Source organism: Trichoplusia ni, chromosome 2 (genome assembly GCF_003590095.1).
Source record: "Trichoplusia ni isolate ovarian cell line Hi5 chromosome 2, tn1, whole genome shotgun sequence".
In the NCBI taxonomy this organism is placed as follows: domain Eukaryota; kingdom Metazoa; phylum Arthropoda; class Insecta; order Lepidoptera; family Noctuidae; genus Trichoplusia; species Trichoplusia ni.
In genome coordinates, this window is record NC_039479.1 from 6,197,587 (window position 1) to 6,223,437 (window position 25,851).

The 25,851-nt window shown below is 34.2% G+C and overlaps 1 protein-coding gene across 1 annotated transcript in view; it reads left to right on the top strand.

The window, feature by feature from the left end:
* Nucleotides 1-25,851, top strand: part of LOC113505005 (sodium channel protein 60E-like) — a 104,005-nt gene that overhangs the window by 43,042 nt on the left and 35,112 nt on the right. Inside the window, exon 2 of the mRNA XM_026887526.1 lies at nt 2,703-2,911. Coding sequence (XP_026743327.1) covers nt 2,703-2,911 — 209 coding nt within the window. The remainder of the gene's footprint in view (nt 1-2,702; nt 2,912-25,851) is intronic.

Sequence of the window (25,851 nt, forward strand, 5' to 3'; positions counted from 1 at the left end):
AAACTGATTGTTGCATGTCGCAACGTTAACCCAGACATGTTCATAGATCCCATAGGATGAGACACGTAGAACAGGCTGACGGGCTCGAACAGGCTAAAACAGGATAATTAACTCGACTCAACTGTCTCAGTCCTTTGTGAACAATTATAGTCGTACAGGTGAAGTTCTGACCGCTGTAGTTTGCTTCTCAAATTGTTTTAGCGTTTCTGTACAACACTACGTCTTTATTATATTAAGTAAACGTTGTCGAATTTAGAGGTATATGGGACCGTTTTGTAAAGCGATAGACATGATATAATTCATGATATAGATAGAGTTAAGTCGTAGCCAATAATATGTTATAAAGGGTCAAGTACTTATCAAGTTTACAGTGTAGAAATTTATTATCTTAGAACAATAACACAAAATTATTTATGTTTAGATAAAGGAGAGAAAGTCTACTTCGGACTTCGGGTCCTACCTTTCTCTTTTTAGTAATCCTTTGCTAATAATAGATGACAATGTTAACCATTTAAAAAACTTATAAATATAACAAACAAACTGGAACAAAACGGAAATCTATATTTCTCATACAAAATGCCATTTTTGACTTTAAAAATCTCGAAACGGACCTTTTTGCAACAGATTTACGATTCCAGATATTCCGTATTCCCTAGAAAATACAAAATACGGAGCATTCTGTTCAGAACACTCCGATTCTGTAGCAAATTGCGGCCAGGTGCGCTGTCAACAGTATAAATTCAGATTTACAGTAAAAGCAGCTTATTCCGCAACGAAAATGGTTAGCAATTCGTTGAGGCAATCACTGGTAACAACGACTGGTTCGATTGCAGAATGCCACAAACAATTCGGTTGCTCATGCCGATATTAAGCTGGCTCACAATTGAATATTGGGATAATTTTAAATTGTGGTCAATGTGACGTTAATGTAACGAGCCTTATGTTTGTATGTACGTGATTTTGTTGACAGTTTGTTTACGAGCTTTCAATTACCTTTCAATAAATCACGTGTGCATAATTTGTCCAAACATCAAAAGGTTAAAGTGTGGAATTATACAGAAACTAGCTGTTACCCGCGACTTTGCGTGACAAGTAGAAAGCTTATAGAGAAAATAATATTGCGAGTATATACTGAGATGAAAGCCATGCTATCTTATAAGTTGTATCAAGCTGCGCACGGCAAAGATTGAAATTTAAAAGTAGTTTAAGAGTCCATCGCAAGTAAAATCGACGTAACACAAAATTTTAATATACCTACATTTTAATATATGGCAGCAATCTTACTGAAATATATATTTAATAAAGCTCATATTTTAGACATTAGCTTAACATGACTATTAGTCATGTACTCAACAACTCTACACCTCATTCTACAACTCTACAATTATAATATCCAAACACGCCAAAGAAGTTTCTAAAATAATAAAAGCAGCAATAACATCGATCGGTAATCTGCAATGTAATTAAAATTCGCTACAAAGTTAGCTAACGAGCTTGCGCCTGTGACTCGCCAATTAACAAAGATAATTTGCGCCTTATAATTATTATTCTCGGCTATGTTAACTCGGCAAGTAAATATAATTACAAAATCATATATACGTTTATGTGAATCATTTCGAAGCCGTTTTAAGAATGTTAAAATACTTAAATAAGTGTTTTTCCAAAATTCATTTTTAAAAGAGACAGCACGACATCTGAGTAAGACATTTCGCTATGCGTTGTTGTGTGGGTATCTCTTGCATATGGCAGAACTAAAAATATGCCCAGAAGTATTCTACATCTCAAGCGATAGCACAATACCCCCGCAATCAAAGACAAATAATATTTATCATTCCACAACTTTTACACAACGACATCCAATCTCAAACTAAGCAAAGCTTGTATTATAAGCGCAAAAAATGATAAACATAGTTTATATAATTTTGAATAGATTCATCTTATATTTAAATTACAAACAGGCACATAAATATCTCACTAACTTGATTGGCTATCATATCTCCGATTTGTTTACCAAAACTAAACCATGCAACCATAGTTTTTGGGTAAACTTATTAGCATAATGAACAACACCAATGAAAACGATGAAGTGATATATAAAGTGTTAAAACAGACCAACAATATTTTATAACTTTAAATAACTAAAATAAACTTACAACAATTATTAAAGCTAGTTTGCTACCTCGCAGATGTAGTGAATAGGTGTCTGGAGCAGGGACCAGACACTCCTTGCTCCCATTAAGAATATCTTACACAAATACTATGTATTAATATAGTGCTGTCTTCGCACAGGGGCCAATTAAGTGCGCTAGGAAAATGGTGTCTGAAAGCACTACGATATTTTGTAGTCTGTGTTGAAAGTAAGTGACAGACTGTTGAAAAGAAGTTGAAATATTATTTTTTTCTGTGACGTTGTTGTTATTTCATTTGATTTCGACGTTACTGTAGGTAATAATTTTACGAAATAATTAAACCCACACTGTGTGACAGGTTGTCGTGAATTCAGCATAGATACTTCAAAACCTCCTTTAGCTTCGGAAATTCGCATAACCTTAAAATCGTTTAAAATAAAACAATTGAAGTTTTAGAAAATAAGGACTCATGTCAAATCTAATAACATTTTTTTTCATTCCGTTTTCAATAGTGTTCATAAATCACATATATTCATAAACTTTTTAATGATACCTCCCTTTCTTTTGTTCCAGACTTTCTGTGTGGTATCGAAACGTTTTCGCAAGAACTACATCCACCGGTTCACGGCGACCCGCTCGTTGTTCTGGTACTCTCCGTGGTCGCCGGTGCGACGCGCCTGTGTATATCTGTCAACCAACCAATACTTCGATTATTTCGTCATGGCTACCATACTGCTCAACTGTGTCTTCCTCGCCATGTCGGAAACTATCGAAGAGGCTGAGTAAGTGATTTCCTTTGCTTATTTTGAATAAGTGTCTTTTAAGTCAATATTGGCTGAATGGTTTTATTCCTTAGCCCGTAGAGAGGTTATTACTCCGCGAGCACTAAAGTTGACTGAAATCTTTAAATGTATTGATTTCACATATCTTGACGAAAATGATCATCATTCCCATACATTTGATGTTCTCAGGTTAACACTTATAAAAATTAACTTATATAAAACCGTAAAAATCTTACATAATTCGACATTGTAAGATGTATTTTTAATTTTCTTGGTTTAGTAAAATTCATTTCCATATTTAAAATTTATTGATGGCGGGAAGACTGAATATGCAATCACCATTGCTTTTGTATAAATTTGAATTACAAAGGATGGATCGGATCATTTTTGTGGATATTTTTGGCTAACAATATTTGATTTGATATTATTAAAGAACGACTTAAATTCTTAAGTAATAGGTTTTAAGCATTTACTTTCAATAATAGACGTTTTACTTAATAAGTTATGCCTATCGAAGGTACCAAGGAGAGACAAATTCTAACCTCACATTAATTTAATCTTAAAACATTCATTCCAAGAATAGACCGATACTACCAAACATGCATTTCCAAATCCCTGACCTACCCCTGGAAATAGAGTTTCTCCACTTTCGTTTGACATTCACAGCCTAGTTCCCAACAGGGAAATCCATGGAGACTTCAACCGTACATGAAATGTTTATTTTTGTCTTACGGGTCCTCACTTGGGATTTCACATTTTATTGGTTTCTAGCTATCGTACTCGTAAAATACTGAGGTATGAGTCTAAGAAAGAGTAGGTATTTAATCATTTTTGCGTTTGCCATATGATATTGTAGCCTTCCTAGCCTTGGCCTTAAAAAAATGGACTTTCGACTGGTTTATGGAAGAGACGTTGTCCCCAACAGACATGCACAACAACACCAGAAAAGCTTTTAAATAACTAAGCAAACGAAGCGATATCACTTTTAAAATCTATGTAATTTTGACAGTTTTTATAGATGTAAATTGCATTGTCATCGGGATTGAAGCTACCCTGAAAATTTCAGCCTGCTAGCTTATCGGGAAGTGTTTCAAAATTGAGTTGCAAAAATCCAACCGGAACGACAAACATACAAACAAGAAAGTATGTGTATAAAAACGTGGGAAAAATGATAGTTTTGAGAAGCAAATCTAATTTCCCCAATTCAACATCCAGTCTGCAGTCTTTTCCGATTACAAACATAATCTGCAGACCATCTGAATATAACCTAACATCACACTCTCTATTCACTTCACAAATAGTCTCACTTCGCGACAAACACAACACATCGATGGCAGCAAAGTAAAAACGGACATCTACAAAATCGCAACTTTACAGGAGAGCAGATTTAGTTTAAAAGCGTGGTTATTTTGCGAGTTATGAACCGATTAACCTGAAATTTTCTATGATGCTTTAAAATAACCTTCTTTATGAATTGTGTAATAGGTTTTATCGCTACATCGTTGTTTTACTGAAATAATGTAGATGTCTTTTTTTACTCTGAAAAAACATTGACGTAGAAGAAGACATCTGCCTGATAACCGTTTATACGTGTGATAAAAAAGTGCCCATTTAAAATATCTTATAAAGTAATATAATAATCTTCTGTAATACATTTAAGGATATTTATAGAACATCTTCTAAGCAACATGCAAACAGTATTCTCCTTTTTTTGACCAAATTTTGTAGATGTCTTTATTTACTATGCATTTAACATTTTATACATTATCAATAAATGAGTTAACTACAACTTATCTCCATCTATTACTATCAGTTGAACTCATTTATTTAGTTACCAAATCACGTAAAATATATTATTGTAAATAAAAACGCAATATAATACTATGATTTATTTATTATCAAAGGTATCATTGGCAGATAGGCAAATATCAAACTGAAATAAAATAAAAAAGAAACACAGAACAATATTTTAAACTTAGCAACATAAACACTACTGTCTTATTTTTACTTATAGGAGGAAAAACGAGATCAAAATGTTAACGATTAGGTACGCACGAAAACGCACGAAAACATACCCGGTACGCGCTAGAATGTGACAACTGACTGATGTCATTGTTGACGTTTCATTCATCTGTCAAAGCTCCGAAGTAAAGGCGGACAAATTCAAATGTCCGTTTCTACTGCGATGTTTTTTAAAAATCCAGTGTAGATGTCTTCATTTACGTGTCAAATTTTCTTTATTATAATGAATTTTGAAAAAAAAATAATACTGACTTGTAGGTAGGATTAATATAAGCTAATTTTTGTAAAAAAAAGCATTTTCATAAAAATGTAGATGTCCGTTTCTACTTTGCTGCCATCGACATTATGCTGAGCATCTAACGTTACTTCAGAGTCACACGCTAACAGAATCCGGTTCAGCGTCAGATGGACATTGAGCAATCAATCATGCTCCCTAACCTGGCTCGTGTCTTTATATGGATAACGTCTTAAGCCAATGTATACACTGTTGTCTATACTAATATATAAAGCTGAAGAGTTTGTTTGTTTGTTTGTTTGAACGCGCTAATGTCAGGAACTACTGGTTCAAATTGAAAAATTGTTGTTTGTGTTTAATAGACCATTCATCGAGGAAGGCTTTAGGCTATAAACCATCACGCTGCGACTAATAGGAGAGCGAAAATACAAAGGAAAATGTGAAAAAATAGGGCAGGTATAAATCATAACTTATATCTTCTACCCACGGGGACGAAGTCGCGGGCAACAGCTAGTATTATATAAAGCTGAAGAGTTTGTTTGTTTGTACGCGCTAATCTCAGGAACTACTGGTTCAAATTGAAAAAATATTTTTTTGTTGAATAGACCATTCGTCGAGGAAGGTTTTAAGCTATATACAGTACTATAAAATTATTCATCTTCGAGGGCTTCCGTTCAAAAATTCCTAACTTAATCTTCTAACCACGCGGACGAAGGCAACAGCTAGTGTTCCTCATATGTGAGGCAAATGAGGCCATGCTACATCGCTGGTAAACGACTTCACTCACTTTCACATATAAATTTACCACACAAGAAATCTCTACCAGCAGACCCACAATAGCTGAAGCGGTTGATATTAGCAATGAACAGTGTGCATTGAACTATACCGAGTTGAAATTCCACCAGATCATTATTCAGATAATAGCATTCTAGCTCAAATCAGGCGTTAAACTAAATGAATGAAAGGGTATATCAGATTTGAATATACCCTTGTCTCGTTATGAATTCTTATTGATAAGGGATAAACTGAACTCTGATCTGTTTTTGTTTATTAAGCTTACCAATTACAATACTATTTATAGATAGAACCACCCTTTAAGGATCAACTTCCAACGAGAGGTAACACGAACATTATTGACAAAGTCTTCCAAATCCGTAAAATGAACTTTTTGGGTTTTTATACCCCAATTTTATAAAAAGAACCCTATGTATCTTCGCTAACTGTTCGTTTGTCCGTCTGTCCGTCTACCTATCTGAATTTGAGACCGTAGTTCTTGTCGCTATTTAAAAAAAAAATTGTCAGTTGTTGGTACGGTCATGAATATTAGTGAACAATTTCTTGATATTCTTTAGCATATTTTTACAAGTACGTGACATTATTTTTTCGACCAGCCTTACTTAAAGGGGGAAATAATATAATTTCCCTTCATCGGTGGAATAAAGTATATGACCAGGTTAATGATGCGAATGAAGAAACGACATGATAAAAAAAGCAAAATTCATAGCTGTGTTCATACTTCGATAAGTACCCGTATTCAACACGCAACCGACACATGAGCATTTAAATGTCGAACTAAAACCTGTCACCAGTCTAAAACATTCCTATTTCCACTGACACGATTACTACAGTATAAAAAGTTCAGTTCTACTGTCTCCGCTGCTCTGTGGCGGACAGCTCATGTCTGTATATGCCAGCATAATTTATGGTGTTGTCCGTAATTTATAACCGCTGTAGCATCGTAAGATAAGTGGCGTGCTGTCGTGTTAATGTATCACGGAACACTTCGCGTATATTGATGGTGGCTATCAGTGGAGTTGGCTTAGTTGCTGATGATTCAATAAGATGTTAAGGTTTACTGTCTTTTTGGAGATTGTCTGGAGTCTACTGGTTTTTTTTCCAGCAAATTAGTACGTGCCCCCAAATGTTTGATGAAAATTGGCGTTTTCCTGGAACCTGAAATTAATGAAAGAAAGTGAATTACTTTTTGACAATTAATAAAAATTGAATCTTATTCTATAAGGATTTGTTCTGTCTTCCTTTTTCCTGGAAGAGGATTAAATCTTCCTCGTAATTCTGGAGAGTGGTAACAAGCTTCCATAAATAACAGTTACAAAAATAGAAGAATATAAAAATTAGAAGAAATAGAAAAATTAATATCTTTCGTCACAAGTATTTTGGTTTTGCATTTTTACATTCTTAAACAATATGAAAAGCGTCTTTAGTTACTGCGTGTCTCCTAACAAAATTTCCATACATTAGCAAATTGCAATCATTTTAAATGCAGAAATAAGTTGTCAGTTTCATGAAACATTGGCAAACAAACCTCGGTGTTGTGTTACAAAACAAACTAATTTAAGTTGTCTGATATTCATGGAGGCGAGACAGAAATACGAAACGGATATCCGGTAACAGGGTGGCTCGAGCCACGCCATGAATGCTAAACTCTATGCACTTTCATTTAACTTTAAGAAGTATTAAGAATTTCAGAGTCACTGGATCTAAGGTGGATGGGATATCTATAACTTTGAAAAGTGCTAATTAATCAATAAAATTTCCTTGTTGAATTTACTTCTTTATTAAAAAGGTAGGATAAAAAGTTACCGTCACGCGTCAGCCGTCACTTTTGGTTTTAATTTTAATTTGATTGGCGCGGTCAAGACGCCATGTTTTTTTTTATTTAATCCGGAAACTGTGACGGAATTTTAATTATTACTGAAAAAGGGTTTATAAAATTACTGTAAAATCGTACGACTATAATCATTTATGCCGACGTCAATTAATTTTAAACAGTTTATCTGTTTTATAGTGATATACTGTACTAAAAAGCATTTTCGCCACTGCCCAAAATAGTTCCTTTACAGAACTCAACCCTTTATCTCCCAAACTCTATCCTTATTCACATGAACAACAAGGGGCAAGTGAAATAAGTTCCCGACAGACAATTTACTGTGCCATCCGAAGTTAGTGTCAGAGGTGTCAGACGATCAATGCCCTAACCACTTAAAAGACAACACTTGGTATGTAAAAGCGAGACGGCGCTATCCGCATGATATAACGCTGTCCCGCTTCCTCAATAACGAGAGTTCTACTTAAAGAGGTTGTAGTAAGTCCGGTTTATGCCACGTACGGTACCCTTGAAGTGTCAGCGCGTGAGGAGACTTACAATGTAGAATAAAGCCTTACACCTATCATTGTAATATACATAGGTTACTTAATTTGATATCGCTTTATGAGTGATAAGTCGGTAATGGACGAAGTTAGCCGAAGTTTGCCGATGTTGGTAGTGTTGTTGCTAATTGTTGGTTTGTATCGATTTGTTTTGGGATTGAAATGAAAAGATAAGGGTTTTTAGACGATTTTATTATGATGAATTTTTAATAAAAAAATAATATTATTACTCTTCTAATTCTTGCCAATGCCTTCATTTTTTTAATTTAATTACCTGTTTTCTATAGGATGCTCTTTAAACCTAGATTTGTTTGAAATGCAAAATATCCAGTTATACTATCCAGCTAGACATAGAAAATAACTTCTGTTGCCTTTACATATCATGCCCTATTCCTATTTTCGTTTTCCACCTTCTACCATATTCATGGACACAGACGATAGACGAGCTCATTGAGACGAGGCGACAAATATCATACACATGCAATACATTGCGGAGTCTCGCCGCTCTGGTACCAAAAGTGATACATCATCGCCGGCAATGTACTGCGACCAGCACGATATTTATCGCCTAGAGGCACAATCTAGACTAGCTTTAACACGTCACTTTCAATGTTTAGACGAATATCAATCCTGTCTGACAGTATGCAGTCACGAGAGGTAAATCAATATTGCAAAAAATAAAACTACACTGTTTGCTTATGGTGACTGGTTTGAGAAAAAAGTCAAGTTAGAGTCGCACATGTGAAAATGAGGGTTCGGTACAAATAAGTAGGCAAAAGAAAATCGGTGAGGCAAAATATTGGATGATAAGTTTAAAGGACCCATAATTTTATTTGTCGCAGGACCAATTCCTAAGGTTGCTTAACCTCGATGTTCATTTGAAATGTTTGTTGTTATGGCGTTGATTTTTTTTAACTGTCTAGCTATTACGGTTTCGTAGATGCAAGCTGCATGTCGCAACCTTAAAAAAACTCTTTGTCAATAAAATGTCAAATAGAAACGTCTTATCGGGTAGGAAATATTTGAATATCATCATCATCATCATTCCCCTGCCCTTATCCCAATTATTTTATTTGTCGGCGCAACATGTCATCTTCTTCCATACCTTCCTATCGGCCGTCATCTCACAAAAAACACTCTTTATAGCCATATCGTCTTTCACACAATCCATCCATCGTTAAATATTTGAATATATGCTTATGTAAAGTGTAACAGAAAATTGGAGGAGGTGTATTTGACACTAACCTGTCACCAAATGGTAATGCCACAAATTTTAGACACTTGTACTATTCCCATCAAACATTTTTCCTCATTTCATGAACCTTCCTTGTCCATACTTTTCAAAGCATTCTGGTCTATATGTAGGAGTAGTATGTTAAAGAAGAATCAGACTAGTCGAACAAAACACTATCAATATTGCACTAAAACTGATAAACCACTTAGCGTTTACAAAACAATAATACCACAAACAAATAAATAAATAATACAACAAAGAAGTAGGCATAAATTCATAAGAATAAATAAGAATTATGTATGTATCATATATATTAAACATAGCGTATTCATTGCTATATATAACATGTATTCATTCCTGATAATTTTAAAATATTATTCGTAGTCGAACATCTTATTGTTATGAGCACTCGAGCACTCCCCTAATAAATGATTGTTGGAAGAAACTGATATTGGTTCTAAATGGAACACAGCTTTTGTATTTGAATGTCAATCTAAATAGTTCGTAGGTTTTTGTATATTGAAGAGAATATTTAATAGTTTAATTTTTGTGATTTTTAAGACAAGTGTTTACTGTATTTTGATACATTTTTATATAGTTTTCTTGGTTGTTTGTCGTTCCGGTTTGATTTTTGCAACTCAATTTTGAGGCACTTCCCGATAAGCTAGCAGGCTCTTTGCAGGGTAGTTTTAAACCCGATGACAATGCAATTTACAACTATAAAAATGGCTGGACCTTATTGATAAAATTTAAATGGAGTGAAATTATGTACCATGTAATATTTGTATTGTTGGCGGTTTTGCAAACATTCAAATCACGTGCACAAGACAGCCAGACTCAGAACATGCTTGATTTCAATCGCGATACATCGCGCACACTGAATTTAGTGTTTATTTTCAACGAAGGATGAATCTTTTGCTTTAAAAAGCTAATGAATAGTTAATTTTATACCAAGATAATATTTTTAATAAGATTATTACTGCATATAACACGACCAATATTCTTCTAATTCGGTATTATAAAATCTTGTAATTTGTAATAGAAGAAGGTTAAAGACCTCCTCAAAAAACAGCAGAAAAGCGAAAATTCTCTTTCCTAGGCATTAACCAAGTCATTATGGCGGTCATTTATAAAATCCCACTGTTTACCATTCCGTGATCATATTCAGCAGGCTACATTAGAGACACGGTAGCACGGAAAGGGCAATGAACTGTTTAAGGTCAGGTGCTAGTGTTGTGTGTATTTATAGAAACAATCCTAGGTTAGGTATTGTTTCAATCGATAGTACAAATAAAATAGGGGATAATTTGCTTTGTAGTATATACTAAATATTCCGTGGTTATTTTCAATTGATTTAGTCAAAACTAAGCCAAACTTAGTTTTATTAGTACAAGACACTAAAAAACATACTTATTCATTTTTCACTACATAAGTACCTAATATACATAAATTACACCAAGACTTAAAACAAAAGATCGTGTTCATGATACCGACATTTGTCCTGGGTGGGAATCGGACTCACGACATCCGGTGTATCAGTCAGAGCCAGTAACCCCTAGACCAACAAGCCAGTTTTACCCTGGTTCATTTTCCAATTATTTAGAATCGGAACAATATTTTTCTATTCTTCTATTAACTTCTTCTACTCGTCATCTAAGCTCTTGCTTTACCCCAGTCTCATACTATTTTTACTCTCCAGTTGCCATCGTTTTTAAGCCTTCTTACTTATACATCCACATCAAGACCTCTATAGCATTCTTTCACCCTTTAAACCACATCATAGAAGTTTATCAAGAACCTAGACAGTACTGTGGCACTGCGGTATTTCATATCGCTATTCTAAAATTAGACCGGCATTGTTTTATCGCATTGTTGATCATAGGCAATTGATTATACCGCCGTCAAACACTGATCGTTGCCGGTGTCCGCCCAACGAACTCGTGTTTGTTTTTACCTTCATATATAGTGTGGAGTTGTTAATAATTACTCTTCGGCGAGTCTTATTAGCAGATAATGATTATGGAAGGTAGTTGATTTTTATGTGGTTGGGATTGGATATAAGGTTTTTAGGATAGCGAAAATTTTACGATAGTTAACTTGTCAAGTGCGAATTACTATGTCCATTAAACTAACGGTAAAAATAGACTTAATAAATAAAAAATAATATATGTAAAAACATTCAGTCGGACACATGAACTGACAGATAGATAACAGACTCTCATTAATAGGGTTCAACTTTTACGTTTATATCATTTTAGTTGCGCATCGACTTTTTTTGACTTCAGTAATCGGAGACAAACGGTGATCAAGAATTATTCCTTTCAAGAACATATACTTGCTCCACTGTGGAGCATTTTCAAGCCAGATTTTTTACATTTTTAAGCAGCTACAGGTCTGTAGCAGAACACCTTCTCAAACATAACGAAAACAGTTATTCAATATTAGTTACATCACGTAACCTACTTATTAAATATGAACCAAATACAATATTACAATTTGCGATACGGCTTTTTGACTCATTAAAGTCTTATATATTCCCCTTTCATTTGGCATCAGTGACAAATTAACTGGCGATGAATTATGAATACTGAACGTAATGAGTAAGGTGTGATATGTGCTTGCTACGACATGTTTGAGTGTACTGTAATTTATGCTGATATTTTAATTAATTTGGTTGAAGTCGGAGATGGTATGAATCGTCAAGTTTTAGGGAGTTTTGAGATTAATGAAACATGTGGCGTCTTTGGTCTATCTTTGGAAGGAGGTGATTGTATGTGTCGTAAGAGGAATATGTTATTTTTATTTGTTAAATTACATATTTAGTTAGGTATACACGGTGATTTTTTAGTCGTCTTACAAAAGGGGCCCAGTTCATGTACCCGACGTAAATATTTTTTTTTATCATCCACTAAGACAATAAGTACGAAGAAAAATTAAACAAGAGAAATCTGAAAATACTCTTAAAAATGATAAAAACGCCGCCGCCCGCGCCCCTCACCATTGTTACAAGGCTCGGACCGCGCTCGCAACAGAGCTGTGTTTCTAAAAAACTACGAATTCCATCACAATATTGAATAAAAATTACATTTTAAATTTATTTAAATCTCATAAATACCTATTTTTTTATCATGAACGTGTTCTAGTCATTGGATACATGAACTGGGCTGCTCTTGTAGGACGACTAAAAAATCACGGTGTATGTATATGAAATTGGAAAAATATCTTTATCATATTTTGAAGTAAAGATATTTTTTTTTCGCAATTATGGGTTAGTTATGGTAACTGTGCCTTCTTTTTTCTAAAATAGCAAACTTTTATTTTCAAATTCTCAGCTGAACACCGTAACCAAAAAATATTGGGTACGTACATATAACTTATACGTAAGTACAAAATATATAATATAAAGAAATGACTGCAAAAAATTGAAACCAACATTTCACACAATCTTGGCCCAACAATCCACCAACGCAATCCAACACTTAAAAAACGACAACAAACGAAGAATTTCACTTTCGAAATAACGCAACAAACGTCAAGCTACATGGAATACTCGAGCGCGGAGCATTTTACGCAATGCGCTATCTTATTCCGGTAATGTCGGAACCGCTATTCTGCGTTATAAAGTATAAAAGCAACAAGCGACGCGTAATATAAATTCACAGCTTCCGTCATCCATCGTGCTTTACTTCAAAATGCTCGTTAATCCAGTTTTTTCGGGTTTTTGGCACTTTGTTCCTGCCTTTCCAGTGAAGTTACAATACCTAGTGGACGTCAATGGCTGGATGCGAGCAGCCGAAGATAGATCTCGCGTGCAATTAGAAGCGAACAATTAGAAGGCCTATGTCCAGCAGTGGACTGGGCTGATGATGATGATGTTGGAGTTTTAATAACTTCTTGTTTGTATGTTTGTTACCTTAATTCTATTGAATGAACCCTCGAAAGTTAACGAACCTCTTTTCTTATGATGGTCTTAAAGAATCAAAAATATCTTGAGGCCAGCATTTGGGCGCGAAATATGGCACCTTAGAGACCCGTGCCCAGTGGTGGAATGGTAAAAGTGTCGATAAGTATGATTAAAAGTAAAAAATGTGGTCTTTTCATCTAAATATATTTAGTGCTTAAATGTAATAATACTTTAACACTTAAATTATTTGTCCACAATAAAGTAAATGTATTTAAATGTGTTCCAAAATTATCCTCAGTTGCCACAAGATATTCAAATGGAAAACACACACTCTCTCAAAATCGTGTACACACAGCTACTGTTTAACCAAAACGAGTAAACCTTTCCGACATTACTCAAAATTCCATTAAGGTTTTAACCGTGTTTACTTTGTCGATAGATCATCGTGTCGTTTAAAGTACAACACTTTTTAATCGACTTAAAAAAGAAGGTGCCTTGCTCCTTTTTTGCTTGTTACGACAGAATGACAATCAATGATCAATGTACCTAAAATTACCACCTGTAACTACATTATGGAAGCAATAAAGTATTGAGTATTGAGTATTGAATCTCGTACTTTGTGAACCAATTTTGTTGATTATTATTTTTCTTATTTAACATGAAAAAGCTGTCATTCGGTCCCATAAAAAATTATCAAGTTTAGATCAGTTCATCAGATCAGTTTTCATTTGAAGTCTGTTGTATGTTTTTTGATAAAAAACTGAGAGTCACAGGCTCGGATCAACTGTTGCGGACAATCAACAAGACGGACGGATGGTTAAACGATTTACATTTTCATTCCTAGGAACAAAAATTAAATAATTAGGTAATTTTTTCATGGCGTTCGTAAGTCATGATAGTTCATGAGCAAATATTAAATCAGATCTATTCGTGGTCGATTTTCGGGAGGCACATACCAAACCTTATTTAAGAGCTAGATCCGCGCTTGGAAAGTCAAGATTTACTAACAATTTTTCACGTTGAAGACAAATTGTGAGCCAAACAGATAGTCGACACTGGGAACTGTTGGAGACGACAGTCATGAGTGACGTCCAACAATAAATTAATCTTCACAACAAAGTGAGAATGCGCCCTTATAATAAATGTCGTTATTTCGCTCGCCGCTCATTGGACGGGACGTGTGACGTCACACCGCATGTTCGCCACACGATTAGCCGCCACTAGGATAAACGTCAGATTATAAACATGGCCGCGATTGGCGGTCGCTCGGATTGCTTCTGTTGGCAAATGATCCGCGGTTTAGTTCGATTTTCGAATTTAATTTTAATCTACAACGACCCGGCAATCTTGCTTATTTATTTACTATTTATATGCACAAGTTTACTGAGGAAACAAAATTCTAATAGTGATGTATAAAAGAAATTTCTTCCATCAGACCAACAGACTAGAGATAGAAGAATCTGAAAATAAATTGAGGCAATCGTGTGCAAAATTACAATTAAAGAGTGCATCTTAACAATTTTTTATGAATAAATGTATTTTTATATAAAATTGTTTTTCTTCCATAACGTTTTAAAATGTTTTCACCTGGATTTCTTCAGTCTACCTACAAGTATGAAATAAGAAATCCAAATTATTGCACCTATCCTTTGGAAGTAGGTACCTCGTGTGATAGCTATTGACCTTTGGGCCCCTAAAGGAGGGTAAGTAGGGTGTAATGGAAATTGAATTGACCTCTGTCAGCGGTTGCTTTACAAAAACGTCACCCTTCTTGCTTCCTTCGACCTTTGACGGTAATAGGAAGACCTTACACGTATATTATGGTTATTGATATTGCATTTAAATTACTTTTGAACTATCGTAATACTTGTAAAGTTTGTGAGGTTATAGAGTATAATCTCGGGTTCTACTGAACCGACTTTTTGTAATATTTTACTTATATAAATGCTGTATATTAACCAGAAAAAATATTTTCAACTAAGTGGGCACGGGTCATCTCGTGACAATAAATGATTACGACAATTTACCAAAAAAAAAAGTATAATTCTAGGTTATTTTCACAAACAATCAAATCGCTCAACCAAAAAATACTGAGACTTAAACCAAGCATTTGTGAGGTCACAAATACCCATTACCACATTTTTTACTTCCGACACCAACGAGCCGTAAAAACAAATCTCCTGAAATCCAAATTCCTTTCTTAAACAGTAAAAACTCGAAGATTACGAAAGCTATCAAAGTTCTTTGAAAGAAGTTGACGGAGGAAATGTTTCGATTACTTCACAGTACGGATTTAAGAGACCTTATCACTGGGCTATAGGACTTTAAAGTTGAACTCCGTGTCTTTGTACGTTTTAGTCACTTACTGGTACTTTATTAAATGATGCAATGGTTTACCCGCCTCGTCAGCTCAAGATTAAGGACTCTACTACTATTTTGTAGGTTCACTGACTACAGGTCAAAAGCTATCGGATTGTTTTGTATCTTTAAGTTATCGAGATTACAATCGACGTTAGGGAATAAATAAAAAAAAAATTGTTTTACTTATTAATTAATTTCTTTTTAAATGTGCAAGATTGGTGGTTCGTCTCACGTTCAATAGAAAAGTCTTAGTCATTATAAGTACATAAATAATTAAATAGTATAAAATTAAATCGTGCATAAACATGCATAAAAATGCACATTTAAATATCATATCATTATTCCTGACAACTATCAATTAAAACTTCACCTGCCTTCATAAATTAATCATTGCACAATACAGACAGTATAACTGACCTCTACAAAACTTAATTCTTCACCGTTCAACAGCAAAAGTTTCAGAAAGCTTTATAAAGTGCCTCGGAAGAACAACAATGGCTAGCAGCAGAAGCAAATAAATTGTCCTAATTAAACAAGTTGGATCCCTAAGCAAATGCAGGGTTACGTCTCACGATCAAGTTACATTATGCAAGGCTTTCATGGCTATTTGCTCGGAGGCTTTGAGGTTGTTTGCTGATATCGATTACTCGATTTTGTTAAGGGATTTATAAGTATTTGGATTTTAATCATGGAATTTAAATTACGATTGTATTGGTGGTTGGACGCTTAGTTTTGTGGACATTGTGTATAGTGAGTTAATCATTTAATATATCTACGAAGTAATGGTAGCTGTTTACTCTTTTTTTTGATTATTTGAAGTAGTTAAAATAGAGAGTACACATTTTAACAAAAAGTATAATTGTTTGATTAATTAACTAAAATCTTGATAAACTTAATCAATCCAAATAAGTCTGTCACTGTGGCCAATAAATTCATATTTGATACACTACCATCAAAATTCAAAATCAGAACTCTGCCAATACACCCAACAAAACATTTTAATTTCCATTCACAACCCAACATGGACCGTTTAAAAAGACAACTCTACCTGCCAGTGCGACAGCGCCGACCTTTTTTATCGTATTTACTCCTTGGTAGTCCATTTAAAAAAGAAGTAGGCAAGAACATTTTAAATTAAACCTTCCACGATACATTTGTTTCGTCTTGAAGTTATCTCGGGTCCCAGTAACTTGCAGGTTTTATTTTTTTATTTTGTCTTCACTTTTCTGTAGGTGTACCTATTACGCTGGCATTGTGCCCGATGTTAAGAAAGAATTCTCACTCTTGTGGTACAAATTCGTTGTAAGTACTTGTGTCACAGTTAAAAAAAGTCTTGTTTATTTATAGTAAAAAATCATCTTGCTCAGGCAGTCAAATGAGTACATTAGAAATCCATACATCATTTTCGAGTGAAGAGCTACTTATAGTAGTGCAACATAAAACATAAAATATACGTCAACAGAATTATGTACGATTATATCTTCTTCGTATCAACATATACATTATATATGATGCCAATATTTTATTTACAATACACTCTTTCAAAACATCTATTTTCTCAATCTCGTCAATAATGCTTATCTTTAGATTGCCAGCCATTTTCCTCATGAATCTATTTCTAAACGCAAGTAAACCAACAGGAAAATTGCCTTACAAAATCTATCAATACAATGTCACTAAATATGATGTAAATAGGAAAACGCTTCTTATAGAAACGTTTTACAGAAGTATTTTTTTGGTGAAATTTTTGTCTCTGTTCCTGACGGGATACGACTTTTATATATGAACTAGCTGTTGCCCGCGACTTTGTCCCCGTGGGTAGAAGATATAAGTTATAATTTTTACCTGCCCTGTTTTTTTCACATTTTCCATTGTATCTTCCCTCCTATTAGTCACAGCGTGATGGTTTATAGCCTAAAGTCTTCCTCGATTAATGGTCTATTCAACCCAAAAAGATTTTTTTTAATTTGGACCAATAGTTCCTGAGATTTTTGTTCGTTTGAACGCGCTACGTTCAAACGAACAAACTTTTCAGCTTTGTATATTAGTATAGATATGAATAAAATAAATGTTCTAATAGTACTCCAAAGTAGAAATATTTATTGGGTTCTATTTATGTATTCAAGTACTTTCTAGTTAAATAGTAGTACAATTGATATATAGGTATAGTTTCAAGCACAAGACATAGCTTTTCAGAAGTCGATACTGGGCAGGCTCACACTGAGTCTGACCTCACCGTAAACTTGAAACATTATCTACGAAATTTTCGTCAGTGGCGTCTACGCGTAGCGTCTACGCGTAGCGTTACAATGTTTACGCGTAGCAAGGTAACGCGTAGCCTATTGTCAGTAACACTAACATTATTTAAAAGTTTTTGTGAAATAGTTTAATATGTAAAATCTCTTTACAATATGTTCTATTATTTCCTTTACGACTGATATTAAAAAAATTAAAAACACAAAAGCCGAGCTCATATATCCAGTATCGTTAAGGTTATTTCTGCTTTTAAAATTAACTTCATCCGGCTTCCAATGGAACGTGATTTAACTTGACTTTGAGCGATCGTGTAAACTGAAGTAAATAGGAAAACTGCAAATAATGATGGATTGTGGGCGAAAACATATTATTGACAGTAACGAACAGCTTGCATTCGTGCTGGTGGAAAAAGAACTAAAACAGTCAAAAAAAAAATTGTTGTTTTTTTTTCATTTGTTTTAATATCAAGCAGTTATTGTTAAAGACTCATTTGTATTGTATGTGTTCTTGGTTTCAAGATTTCATTTTTTGCTATAGTTTTTAATACGATAGTTAAGTATAAGGCGTTGTTTTTTTGAATCGCCATCCCATCACTGCTAGTTCCTTATGGTATTTGTGAAGAAATTGTATATTTACTAACTCTATTATTTTTAAAACACATATACTACGGACCTACCGCCACATTTTAAAGAAATGTTTTTGATGATAACGAATAGTGATGCCGCTCTATGCTACGTAAAGAGTCACACTTTTATAACTAATAAACACTAAGGCATGGCTCCAGAGCGTCTTTACACTTATTTTATAAGAACGGATTAAATAACCCATAAAAGTACAGTCCAACACTTCAAGCAAATAATCTGCATCACATTTCACACTAAATTAAAGGGTTTTGTAAACAAATTCAATCGGACAAATTAATCTCTGTTGTATTCCAGTCAGCCAAACCTATCTGTCACAATCATACGACAAAATCCAACTGACAGAAATGCTGGCTTCATAAACTCTAAGGGAATCTCAACCTTATTGTAAGCAGCTTAAGTACGATAATCGAGAGCTTGGGAGTCTTAGAGTAGAGTTTGATGGAAAATTCTGTCCCAAAATTATACTTGGAAACATAAATTGAAGCTTGTCTGTTGCAGAGATGAGACAATGGGTGGCCATTTTGCGGTGGTTTTCACAACCCTCGTATTGTTTGTGCTCATCGAGTTATGCTTTCATGGACATTTATACCCAAAGTTTGTAGAGTTCAGAGTTACGTGGGTGTATAATAAAAAGGTGTCTAGGGATGTTGGTAGTTAATGTTTTGATCTATTTACTTCTAGTCGTATTCGACTAAATTTGTATATTGTCTAATGACAGAAATTTCTTAGGAATCATCTCATTTTAAATTGTTATCTTGGCCGTTTCTCGATTGCTAATGTCATTTCCTACTATTTTTTATAATAATTATCGTGAGACTGATTCATTATTAAATGATGTAACGGTTTACTCACGCGTATTTATCGGGGTAGCCCGACTAGTTTCGGACCCAACCGGAGTCCTTAATCATGAGCAGACGCGGCGGGATCGCGAGTCGAACTCTCATTTTCTACTTTTTCTGCTAAGTAGATTTTATTTCTTATAATAGCTACTTTGATCAATTTTTTTGCAGATTCTAAAACAGTGAACTGTTTCTTTGGGATACACCATGCTTCATTGTTGGGCGTCATTGGTTGTCATTGTTAATCCTGCTTACAATGTACACTTGTAATGATAAGCATGTATGGCAAGCTTATCCCAAACAATATAAGTACTTTTTTTAAATGTAATGTTAAATCAGAATCGGTTCAGTTATTTGGTTACTAGGACGTTGAAGTTTCTGATAAGCCTTCAAATATCGAATATAGTATCATTAGCTTAATGTTGTAACAACAAGTCATGACATTAAACTAACAACACCAAATGAATAAGTCATTTTCCACTTAACCTAAAAAACAAAGACTGCAAGTTAATATCACTATAATCGAGTAAATCGGAACCCCGTGGTTACGGGCTCTGTATCGATTAAAAATGTAACTGTGTAGTTACAGCAGTTTGTAAGGTTGGAATTAACTTGTTATGACCGTATTAACCCAAATACTTTTCACGTCAAACACTATGTACTGCTTTTACGAAGCTGAAAATGTTTTGTGTATAAAATTGATGTTTTTTTTTGCTTCTAGGTGTTACTGAACTACTTCTAACTAAATCTTACAATCATTTAGTAAAAGTTTACAGTTTTAAATGACTTGCTCGTGACGAAGATGCCCGCTACAAATAGAAAATTGGGTGAACATTTCTATCCTCTGTATTAATCCAGTTTATAAACGATCTGTGCATCAAATTTAGTCAATCATTTGGTTTCAAATTTCCAATGACAAACTTTTACCTTTACAATATTAGATGCGTTCCAAACGAAGAGCGCACTTCACGTCGTAGAGCGGCATCTCGTCCACGCTTGCAGTCATACTAATTAAAGAAGTGTTTTACCCTCAGTTCCTTTCATCAATACATATTTTATCCAAAACTAATGAAAGAGAGTCAGTCAACCTTCGCAAAGGTCACTTCATTAAGTTCAAGCCAACGAAAATGAACCTCCAGTCAAGTTAACGATGTCGAATGCCTATTTGTAGTCAGTCTTCTAAGGTTGACTACAAAAAGGTCTGTACCTAAAGTTTATAGTTTGGCTAGAGTATTTTAGTAGCAACGTTTTAAGTGGCTTGGTATAAGAGTTAATATTTTTCTTTGAGATTCTAAAGGATCTGTACCTAAAAGGATGAAAAGGAATCTAGTGAGGTTTGAATGTCTGTCCGCCTATCCATCCGTTTGTCACCAGACTTTATATCGTGAACCGTGCTTACACGACAGTTGAAATATTCACAGATGATATATTTCTGCTGTCTAATAAATTGATGATAAATTTAAGTTAACATTGTCTGGAAATATTATAAGCCGAATCCTTTTTAAGTCATCTCTGGTGGCTGGTTTTTAAGGTCTCTGTAGATTCTTTTACTCTTGGTAAAAGAATCTACAGAGACCCCAATCCCCAAAAACAGCGTTCACTATAATATCATTACCCACATTTTTTGGAATAATGTCTTTTTAGAACTCCCATGGGAATATCCTGTCGAAATAGAGATCCTATTCTATACGATTTTAAAGGTCCCAAGATAACTCTTTGTAAATTTTTGTTAAGGTAAACTACTTTAGTTAGGTAATAAATACTGTAAAAGAGGCTTGACAAACTATAGGTCTTGTAAAAGGATTATCTAGTGGTATAACAGGAAGATTAAGTCATACCTTTAAATTAGACACTCCACTTACTATAACACTCGCTTTCTGAACTGCTCTTTTATTTATCTATTAATTATCTGTACCCACAACTTCGTCCGCTAAGAAAATTTGAAAATCTTAATTTTTCTAAAATAGAAGTAGCATTACTTACTGCTTGTCACATCAGCTACTTGCTAATACGAATAAGAGATTGATTGTTAGATATTATTACGAAAAACAAGAAAGGGTTTCTGAAGACTCGAGAACAAGTACCAGATCACTTGAAGTATAATAAGCGTAATATTTTCTTGCCTCTTATCAACTAAAACTCTTCATTAACCTCATCCTACGTCACCCAACGAATATGTCTATAATAAATTCTAATAAAACCTATTTAAAACGCTAATCAAAGTGTTTCTTAAAATAATAAGTTCTAAAGTCCAATATAGCTAAAATAACATCCCGAGGCACAATATATCATCTTCTAAAGTTCATTCAGAACTATTATGATTAAGTGCCCCAGTTGCCGACTCCGGCTAATAAAGTTAATCATAATTCACTGAAAGCTATTGCACTCGAACTCCGCATAGAAAATTCACAATTGATATTTAAGATTCAATAAAATTGGTCTGGAATTCAATTAATTGAATTTATTATGAATGGTTTTTATCGAAGCGCCCAGCGACGTTTTTATCGGTGATAAATTTACCTATGCGCTTAATATTATAATTACTTTCGTTCTGTTTTATATAGTGCTTAGGTGTGCTTTTGCAGGGTTGCGTATCCGAAGGGTAAAAATGCAAATGTATTTCTGAAGAACCTGTGTCTGTCCGTCCGTCTGTCAACAGGCTGTACCAATGCTCAAATTTTGACTGACAGACTGGACTCGCATTTGACCGTTTTTTTAGGGTTATTTACTCAATTCAGTACTTAAAGTTCATTTCAAACTTCTCTTTGACTAATTCACCGGACTTCTCAAAAGGCAAGACCTAACGTCTTAGTCTATCATTTTAAACTAAATTAAAAATTAAGCTCCAAATTCGCCTTTCATAGTCCTGCCTAAACTCCGTTACTCCATATAAGCTGGCTCGTATAATTCGATTCCGCTCGGCTATCCACGACTATAACTAATTCCGTTATACGATGTTCCGGCCCACTTCTGCCAAAGACTGTGTTAATAAATTAAGAGGGAAAAGCGACCTTATTGTTGGGAAATTAAGGGATAGTAATGATAGTGCTTTCAAAGATGGTTTCTTGGTTGGACTTTAGTAGTTTTACAGTTTAATTTTCGGACTTTGGTTTTGAATTAAATTAGAGTTATGGGGATTGTTAAGAAATTATTGTCGATGCGAAGACATTACACATTTTTGTTTCAATAAAAGCCTAAAATAACTATTTCGTTAGATGCACTAGGTACTGTTAATGCTTTTCCTAAACAACCAGCCGTCCTGGCAAACTTCATACCGCCAAGCTGTCGATGATAACAATGCAAACAAAAACACAAGAATACTTCTTAAAACTTTTCTATATTTAATCATAGTTTAGGTATACCTTCCCTGAACGTTCTGAACTAATATTTCAAGAGTGCAATTAGCCAAATGCCATATGGGTTCATTTTTGTTAATTTTTTTAGCGAAACTAATGAAAAGCAATTCATTTTTTGTCGATATAAATGAACCTATTATCGTTATAATATCAGATCTTATTAGTTAAGTACTAACTAACTACGAACTAGTTAAAAGTTGCACTTAATGTCTATAATTAAAGCTCAATCACATATAAATACAGCCACCTAAGTTAGTTCAAACAAACATCTTTATGTACGACCTTCAATTTACCAAATATCAACCCTTATTAGCCATCCATTGCGTACCAACATAACACACATTCTCACTCACTTCTATTACACTACGCAATGGACATCGCACAGCGTAAAATTCGCAGCTCTCACTTGGTACGGGACATTGGTAATGCTAATGAGAACATTGCATGTCTGCTTGCCTTATATGTAGTTAGACAAGTATTTACATGGAAACAATCGTTTATTATAGAGAATGCTCGCGATCTATTTAACACTTGCAACTTTGTATGGTTAACGTTGATGTTTGCTTTAAATTATGCGTATTGTAATTGAATTTATATATTGAAGACTTAAAAGTTAAAGTATGACTGACGCGATCTGACAAAAATGATTTACTATCCTTTAGTAAATCATGCGAATACTCAGAAATAAATACTTCATAATGTAAAACACTAAACAACTTTTTTGTTTCGATAATAGTTTTACTGGTTTGCCCGTCAATTATCTTATTTATGTTTTAAGGCGGAGTGCGTTAGATAATAATAAAATAATTGCTTTTGTGATAATTACTATTACAAAACACTAACTTAAACAAAATCATACACAAAAGTTCAAATAATTAAGTCCAATTTACATTATCTCAAAACATACCCACACTAATTAAAGTGAGGACCTCCGTGGTCGAGTGGCGAACGCACCGGTTTCAAGGTGTCGCTATCTCTGAAGTCCCGGGTTCGATCCCCGGTCGGGCCAATGTAAAGTTCACATTTCTACATTGTCTCGGGTCTGGGTGTTTGTGGTACCTTCGTTGTATCTGGATTCCATAACACAAGTCCTTTAGCAACTTACTTTGGGTTCAGAACAATGTATGTGATGTTGGCAGCATTAATTAAAAAAAAAATAAGAAGATCAACTCCCACCCCTGTTAATTTCTACTACAGATTTTCAACTATATTCCTGAATTTATTTTTAGCCTTCATCAACCTGTAAACACAATGAGTTGCGGAAAAAGGAGACAACAAAAAATAATTTCTCAAAGCATAACCTACAAATTGAGTTAAGCAATTAATCAAAGAGCTCAACCCTAAAGTAATATTATCGAGTTTTGTGGGAGGAAGACGAAGAACTGCTCGATATAGAGCGCCGTCCCGCTCCACGTGGCAGTAGCCCCTAGGGTTGTCACGACCAGAAAAAATCCCCCGTATTTTATTTAAATTCTCGGGTAATGAAGAATGGTGACCTTTGAGTGAACCGTTATTCCTGATAGCGTTTACCGTTTAAATTTTTTGGAATGCCTTCTGCCTTTAATATCTATGGGTTATTGATTGAGGGGGAATTTATTTGTGTTATTATTGGTATATGCTAGACTGTATAGAGATAGCTATGTAGGTAAATAGTAAAGTAATACAATGTATGTATGTCACATAAGTGATTTCAACAAAATATGAATGAAAAAGTATCTGTCTATCAATAGTAGATGCATTCGCAACTGAAAGCACAACCACATTTAAGTACGTGAATATTCTTTTTGTAGATCTTAAAATTCATACATAACCTTTTACCCATAAAGCCTAAAATCGTCTGACAAAATTCGTCAGAACAGGTAAAGTAATCTATATTTAGAAAACAATTACTTTTAATTGCTTTGGCGTCAATTTAAATTAATTCGTATAATAGGATCTGACTTTGACACATCGATAAGTTTCAAGTTTCATTTTACGTTTTATGTTATTTAGTTGTTATTATGAATACTTCTCTTATATTGCTACTAGCTGTTGCCCGCGACTTCGTCCCCGTGGGTAGAAGATATAAGTTATGATTTATACTTGCCCTGTTTTTTTCACATTTTCCATTGTATCTTTGCTCTTATTAGTCGCAGCGTGATGGTTTATAGCCTAAAGCCTTCCTCGATGAATGGTCTATTCAACACAAAAAGAATTTTTTGGAACAGTAGTTCCTGAGATTAGCGCGTTCAAACAAACAAACAATCAAACAAACTCTTCAGCTTTATATATTAGTATAGATAAGCTTTCACTTATTTAAAAAAACTTTCATCTTTTGTAAAACCTGTTTATTTACCTCGAGGTCATTTTATTCATATACAGCCTGGAGCAAGAATTCAAACAGTGGTTTAAAACGCCTTTTATAAATTCGTAGACCTGCAGGTTGCCTCGCGATTAAACTTTTATCTAGACTAAAATAACCGAGCCCGTATATGCCAAAATGGCCAGTTTTGAGGTCCTATACACACTTTAATTTTCCTGTACAGATAAACTTAAAAATAGACTATATGCATTACCCCAACGTCATAAATATTAGCGAACTAGAATATTAAAACGTATTCAACCTATATTTTAATTACAAACTTCCTCGAGTTGCCAAAAACTTATCTGAAGTTTCAAATTAATACGCTCAGGTATTTTGCATACAAGTTTCAGCGCCCCATTGCGGTTGATTTATATTCAACGATACAGCTTTAGTGTCCGGTCTCGCTGTTATAGAACAGCTTATGTTGCTTTACTAACTAAGACTGTTTTCGTACGGTTTACATAACTCGTTTACAATTTCTCGAGATTTCTGCCGAAGTTGATCAAAGAGAAATTAAAACAAAACCAATCTTAGGATCTCTATGTTCCCTTATTTACGAAAAAAAAACTGACATTAA